The 7730-nt window shown below is 30.5% G+C and overlaps 1 protein-coding gene across 1 annotated transcript; it reads left to right on the forward strand.

The window, feature by feature from the left end:
- The first annotated feature begins 3197 nt into the window (after positions 1 to 3197).
- On the forward strand, positions 3198 to 7319 carry LOC124839678 (triacylglycerol lipase SDP1-like). The gene is made up of 3 exons (XM_047315576.2): positions 3198 to 5362; positions 5567 to 5710; positions 5955 to 7319. Exons 1-3 carry the CDS (start codon positions 3944 to 3946, stop codon positions 6900 to 6902), a joined length of 2511 nt encoding a protein of 836 aa, XP_047171532.2. The 5' UTR covers positions 3198 to 3943; the 3' UTR covers positions 6903 to 7319.
- Positions 7320 to 7730: the final 411 nt, after the last annotated feature.

The raw sequence follows: 7730 nt of genomic DNA on the forward strand, positions 1-7730 counted from the left end.
GCCAGTATTAGACATTTTCCTACTAACAATAAATGCAAAACACCATTCGAAAAGCAGAAACATAGTAATTTGTTTTGTTAAAGACTAATTACAAAAGGAAAAATACTAATTATAATTGCAATCAAGTTTAAGGTTTGGTAAATTATTTAAAATATAATATTATTTTAAAATTACATATTAAAACTTATCCATGTGAAATTGTGGGACGCAAGCTTGGAATTCTTAAATTATACGTTGGCCGTTGAGATCTATGCTTACACTCCACACATTTCCTTTTACAACCAAAGTCGTTCGCCCAAGGATGACGACACGCGTCTAAAATGTTAGGTTACAAAACAAATATTTGTGAGTATTTACAAAAATCCACAAATAATATATTTTAACACTGAATAAATTATTTTAAAGTTACCATTTTAGAATATAAAATTAAATAATAAAATATTACTATTAATAAAATTAATTTCTAAAAATATAATTCTTTGAAAAGTTACTGTGTAAAATATAAATTTTAAAAAGTTATTTTCTTTCAAAATACTTTTAATTGTATAAATTTACATAAAAAAATAAATTTATAAAATTAAATTTCAAATTATTTTTTAGAAAATAATTATATAAATATATAATTAATAAATTGAATATCACTAATAGTGTTAGTTGAATCAGACTGTCTATTAATGATTTATCTTACTAAATCTAACTTGATTAGATTGAATTGAGTTTTATTTATAAATAAATTAAATTCTATTAAATCTAAACTAACTCACGTTTACATGTATTTGATATTTAACTAACTAAAAACTAAACTGTGAAAAAGAGTTTAACGAAGTCTTTTATAAAGTTTATTTTTTTATTAAAATTATAAGAGAACTTTATTATTTGTTCTGTAATTTATTATTTTTATATTAATTTATATTATTTTTAGGAATAGTGAGAAATAATTAAGAATCCTTATTATAACTTTTAAGGAAATTTAATTTTGAAAACATGGGATGTGAATATTTTAAAGTTGAAATGAAATATAAGGAAAAATTGATTTATTATTATTAATATTATTTTGTGGTCATAATATGTTTAGATTTGGAGAAAAGAAAATATTGTTATTTTAGGAGAAAGGATATTTTGATAACATGTGACACTTAAAATAAGAAAAGCTAATGTAAGAGAAATTTTTTCTTTAAGATTTTTTAGTATTAAGGAAGATATGATTTAAAACTTTAAAAGAATAAAATATAATGATGTTGGAGATGTTAATGGAAATGAAATTTTAATAAAAATAAATATTTAGTTATTGAGGTTGATAGTTAATAATGGTCTTTTTATACTTGTACAATATGATTGTTTTAAGCTAAAATCTTATTTATATCGTCTAATTATTATAAACAAATCTAATTACATTCATAATTTTTATTTAATTTAATTTGATTATTTAATTTTTAAAAATGATTAAATGAGATATTTTTGTGATATTTTTGTTAGATTAAAGTTAGATTTCCGTTATAGTTTAGACATCTTATTCATATTAAGTGGAAGGATTTAATATATAAAATTTACCAGAAATCTAATATCAATCTAACAGACCTAATTTGATATTTTTAAAAACTAAAATAATAAATTGAACCAAATAAAAATTATGGATTTAATTAAACTTTTTTATAATAATTAGAGAAAAATATTTTAGTCTTGTTTTAATTTTATGGCATAGAAATTTCTTCAATATAATGAATATATTAAATTATGTATATTGTTGAGTTATTGGGATATGATTTTCGTAGAATTTAACATTTTGTTAATTATGAAATCATCTTATATATTTTAAGTAAGGTTATCATATAGAAAAAGGAAATGAAGAAATGAAAAAAAATGTTGGTGGTCTAGTTTTATAAGAAAAATATTTGAGAATAAATGTTTGTGAAATATATAATAAATTATTTATATTTTATTTTGAATTAAAAATTAATTATAGATGATTTTAAGAAAATAATTAATTATATTATACATTTGATTGTGCAACATTCGTTGGATGTTAGTGCGAATATATTGTTGTTGGTAGTGCGAAATTGTTGTTACTGAGAATACAAATTATTGTTGCTCTAGGTGATATATGTATTTATAAAAGTTTTTTTTTTAATAATGTATCAAATTTTAGCTAAAAAATACTATAAATTCTAAGTTTCAAAACTAATGTTATTTAATTTTAATTTTTAAAATTAAAAAAAAAAATAAACCTTAAACATTTACTCAACTTGTTATTTTCATTATCTGTTTCACTCAAATATTTTATTTTTCCTCTGTCATTCTTACCATAGTCTTAATTCTTTTTCATATCAATAATAATTTTTTTTTTGCAAATCAAAGCATATCAACTTTTTCGTTATTCAAAGATTAAGCAAAACAAATAAAAAAGTCAATAAACAAGGTCGAAGTATCAAACTTTCCAAACTTTCCTAAAGAAAAACTACTATTTCTAAAATTTAAAAATAAAATTTAATAACAATAAAAAAAGAAAAGATATAACACAACCTTGAAAAACAAATAAACCAACATAATGTGTTTCTATGTGTGAGTGAGAAAGAGCTTGAAAAGAAATAAATTAGACAAGTGAAGAAGATGAATTAAAATTAAAGAAGTGTTTCAAATTTTTTTATTTTAAATTAAAAATAAAAGTTATTAAAATATTCTTGATTTTAAAACTTAGAATATATAATACATTAATTTTTATTAATTAAAATTCAATACACTATACTAAAATATACTAACTGAAAAAAGAATTTATACAATAAACAATATATATATATATATATATTAAATCGTTGTGGTTAATATACGTTGTGGATTTTTTGGAACTAATATTTGAAATATGAACATTTTATAATTAAAAGGAGTTTATAATTTCTATGTAAGATGAATATACGTTATTGGTCATCTTGATTTGAGAATTACAGTTTCCAAAATCTATTAAATTAAAAAAAATATGTAAAAGATCATTAGTCATAGTGTATGATATTTTACTTAAAATATTGATTTTCTGAAAATTAATAAATTAATTAAATGATTAGATAATCTGTTTTTCAAAAATCATATAAATATAATAATACAACTCTGTTTTCTGTACACGTGGGAAACAGATAGAAACGAAAGTACGGAACTTTAGTTGTAGTGTTGGAATTGAAGGTCAACAGGCAAGCCAAGGCGCACTTTTCTGACTGGCTCCCGCGTCACCATAACGACAACTTTATCTTCTCCTCGCAAATCTCAATGTCCTTTTTCCTTCATTTTCATTTCTTCAACTTCCAAATCATGGTTATCGTGTTCCTAATGTAAACCACCACTCCTCTTTCTTCTCGCTAAGTCTTTTCCATACTTGCTTGGCTTAGCGGGAACATTTTTTCATTTCATTTATTATTACCATTCCCTTTCATTTCATTCCCTCGCTTTGAGCCTTTTCCATTCACCAATCCCACTTTACCACATTTCTTTTCACCCCCTTTTCTGTATCCAATCTGATCCGTGTTCTGCTTCTGGAGAATCCTCCCCCCTGGAATCGAAGATTTCATTCAGAACCTTTCCTACTCGATTATATGAGTTAAAGTTGTGTTCCTTTGCTTGTTTTTATTCAACATCACTGATGGAATCATCCACAAATCGAATGTGCTGTTGTGATGTATGATCTTTCTGCTTACACAGGGCCCTTTTGTTGATTTCACTCTTTGACTGATTCCTTGATAATTTTATCCATTTATGCACTTCTTGGGAGTTTTATGCAAAGTCAATTCCTTTATACGTTTTTCTTAGATTGTAAAAACGTTTCCTTTCAGATTTTACTTTTTGATGGTATCTTAAAAGGGCCAGCTTGTACCGTCTAAACTCTTTTAGAGCACATGATCTCTTAAGGGTTTTGGCTTTTGAGAACAAAAGTATTTACTTTCATCTTTTTGGTCTAAGGATGGATCATATAAGTAACGATGCTAGGGTTGACCCTTTCGCGATTGGCCCTTCTAGCATTCTTGGCAGGACTATTGCTTTCAGGGTTCTCTTCTGCAAGTCTATGTTAAAATTGAGGCATCAGATACTTTTTGTGTTGTTGGATATCTTCTACGGTTTTAGGAGATTTTGGGGACCCATTGTGTCATGGTTGCACCCAAGAAATCCACAGGGGATATTGGCAATGATGACAATACTTGCTTTCTTGTTGAAACGGTACGCCAAAGTGAAGGTGAGAGCTGAAATGGTATATAGGCGGAAATTTTGGAGAAATATGATGAGATCTGCATTGACCTATGAGGAGTGGGCTCATGCAGCCAAAATGCTTGATAGAGAGACACCAAAGATGAATGAATCAGACCTTTATGATGTGGAGCTGGTGAGTAACAAGCTTGAAGAGCTGCGCCATCGCAGGCAAGAGGGGTCTCTTAGGGATATAATATTTTGTATGCGTGCAGATCTTGTTAGAAATCTTGGTAATATGTGTAACCCTGAAGTCCACAAAGGTAGGCTTCAGATGCCAAGACTTATCAAGGAGTATATTGATGAGGTAACAACTCAGTTGAGAATGGTGTGCAACTCTGATTCGGAGGAGCTTGCATTAGAAGAAAAGCTTTCTTTCATGCATGAAACTAGACATGCATTTGGGAGGACTGCTTTGTTGCTAAGTGGGGGTGCTTCCCTTGGAGCTTTTCATGTTGGAGTGGTTAAAACACTGGTAGAACACAAACTTATGCCGAGGGTAATTGCTGGTTCAAGTGTAGGATCCATTGTGTGCTCCATTGTTGCCACAAGGTCTTGGCCCGAGCTTCAAAGTTTTTTCGAGGATTCACTGCAGTCATTACAGTTTTTTGACCAATTAGGTGGAATTTTTACAGTTGTGAAGAGGGTTGCAACATACGGTGCAGTTCATGAGATCAGACAATTGCAAGTGATGCTGAGGAATCTAACAAGCAATCTTACATTTCAAGAAGCATATGATATGACGGGTCGAATTCTTGGGATTACAGTTTGTTCCCCAAGAAAGCATGAACCACCTAGATGTCTTAATTACTTGACTTCACCTCACGTTGTTATATGGAGTGCAGTCACTGCTTCTTGTGCCTTTCCTGGCCTTTTCGAGGCTCAGGAATTGATGGCAAAGGATAGAAGTGGAGAGATTGTTCCTTACCATCCTCCATTTAATTTGGGTCCTGAAAAGGGTTCTACTCCAGTGCGCCGTTGGAGGGATGGTAGCTTGGAGATTGATTTACCTATGATGCAGTTGAAAGAGCTGTTCAACGTCAACCATTTTATAGTTAGTCAGGCCAATCCCCATATTGCACCATTATTGAGATTGAAAGAGTTTATACGAGCTTATGGAGGTAATTTTGCAGCAAAGGTATGTTCATGGGCTCGGACCTCTATGAATGATGATACATACATGTTCATGTGTTGGTTTATTTTGTTTGTTAACTGAACTTTTCACTTCTACATTTTCCATTAACTCGGTCTCTGTTCCTTACTGAAATATAAAAACTTAGATAAAACATTATGACATCAGTTGATTGTTATAACTAATCCAATGTGGTTTTCAACTCTGTAGCTTGCTCATCTAGTAGAGATGGAAGTGAAACATAGATGTAATCAAGTACTGGAACTTGGCTTTCCATTGGGTGGGCTTGCCAAACTATTTGCTCAAGACTGGGAGGGTGATGTAACAGTTGTTATGCCTGCAACTCTTTCTCAGGTATGTGCTCAAGAACAATTAAATACACAACATCAAGGATTACTAAGTGGTTCAGAAATTTGTTTATAAATAATTTAATAGAGATTGTTAGAGATCTCATTGATTAGAGGTGATTTTATAATATATAAGTGAGCCTGATTTCGTAAGATTGAGTCACACTTAAAATCTATTTTTTAACAAAGATTGATTCATTTGAATAGTGATTAACTTGTGTATGTTTTTTTTTTCTATCATCCTGCTCCAGTACTTAAAGATCATACAGAACCCTTCTTATGTGGATCTTCAGAAGGCAACCAACCAAGGGAGAAGAGGCACTTGGGAGAAGCTTTCTGCCATAAAAGCAAACTGTGGAATTGAGCTTGCTCTTGATGAGTCTGTTGCAATTCTCAATCATACAAGACGTCTGAAAAGAAGCGCTGAGAGAGCTGCTGCTGCTGCTTCTCATGGTCTCCCCACCATAGTCAAATTCAGTGGTTCAAGAAGAATTCCCTCGTGGAATGTCCTTGCTCGAGAGAATTCTACAGGGTCCCTAGAAGACCTTCATGCAGATGCTGCTTCCTCATTGCATCAAGGTGTTATCAGTCCCAGAGGAGCCACTGGTAAAAACTGGAAGTCCCATCGTAGCAATCACGAGGCAAGTGACAGTGAATCTGAAAGTGCTGACTTGAATTCTTGGACCAGATCCGGTGGGCCTTTGATGAGAACTACATCATCTGATATGTTCATTGATTTTGTCCAAAACTTAGAAGTTGACACTGAACTTAACAGAAGCAAGGTGACTCTTATCAGCCCTCGTGATTTTCAGCATCACAGTTCAAGGCACACAACTCCTGATAAGTGCTCCGAGAGCACAGAATATGATCAGAAAGAAAATGGCAACAGGGTTGTCATGAATGGATCCAACATATTGGTAACAGAAGGTGATCTTCTGCAGCCTGGAACGATCCATAATGGGATTGTGTTCAATGTTGTCAAGAAAGAAGGCTTGACACCTTCAAACTGGAATCAGGATAATAATACTTGTAACAGTGAAGTTGTTGAATGTGTACAGATTGACTTTCCAGGGAAGGAGATGGATGCTTCTAGTTCAGCTTCTGAAAATGGTGATGAGGAATCCACAATGTCCAGGTCTTTAACTGAAAAACTAGATTATAATTCTACAGGTATGGATCAGAGTATTGCTGACAGTTAACTCCAAAGTATTGTTCATATTGATGATAGTATCAGTATATCATTTAGGGTATGTTTGGACAAACTTCTCCACAATTCCTGAAAGGAAAAGAAAGTTGAGAGTCTCTATTGTTTTATGAATTGGAGTGTAGCCCAAAATGTGTGATGCTCATGAATGCAAGGAAGAAAAGTGGTTTCCATTTTCTATTTGGACTATGATATGTTATCAATTTTTTGACAATGAACTATGTGTCATTGTTTTATTGGTCTGTATATTTGAAACGGACCAATCACAAACTACACATAGATTGTTGTAAAAGGTTGTAAAAAAAATTTGTTAAAAAGATATTTTCCTTTTCTATTTTATGCAGTCCACAACTAGATTGAAATTTGTGGCTACCTTATGTACAGATGAATGAAATCTACTCACTTTACACAACAGCCCCTCTCTGCTTTTCCTATGTGCTGCTTTGGCCTAGCTTGTAAATCTTTTTTTTTTTGTTTTATAAAATGAGGTGGAATTAAGTTTCAAGTTCAAATTTTAAAATTTTATTATGATTATAAATCCCATATGAATTATAGATATGATCATAACATAACCGTGGTTGTAAGACTTTTAATAAAAGTTAAGTAAAAACAAACAATAATTTTATTGTCAAACAGGGTTATTTTATAACATTGTTTTACCAGACTTTTATAAATCCTTCAAAATTTTCAAAAAGTTACTTAGAAAGTTAGGTATGATTCAGGCATTAGTTTATACATGAAAATTCTCGTAAAACAATGTGTGGGGTTGTATTATTGTACATCTATTTCAATATATTTAAATACTCAAATTAAGCTCTGATTT

This window comes from Vigna umbellata, chromosome 8, assembly GCF_029865625.1.
Source record: "Vigna umbellata cultivar VRB3 chromosome 8, Vumbellata_1.0, whole genome shotgun sequence".
Lineage (NCBI taxonomy): Eukaryota > Viridiplantae > Streptophyta > Magnoliopsida > Fabales > Fabaceae > Vigna > Vigna umbellata.

Bases quoted from the DNA above. Each gene is read 5' to 3' on its own strand.
- LOC124839678 (XM_047315576.2), top strand. From the start codon at position 3,944: ATGGATCATATAAGTAACGATGCTAGGGTTGACCCTTTCGCGATTGGC. The intron at 5,363-5,566 runs GTATGTTCATGG...TCAACTCTGTAG, and splicing joins GAGGTAATTTTGCAGCAAAG to CTTGCTCATCTAGTAGAGAT. The intron at 5,711-5,954 runs GTATGTGCTCAA...ATCCTGCTCCAG, and splicing joins TGCCTGCAACTCTTTCTCAG to TACTTAAAGATCATACAGAA.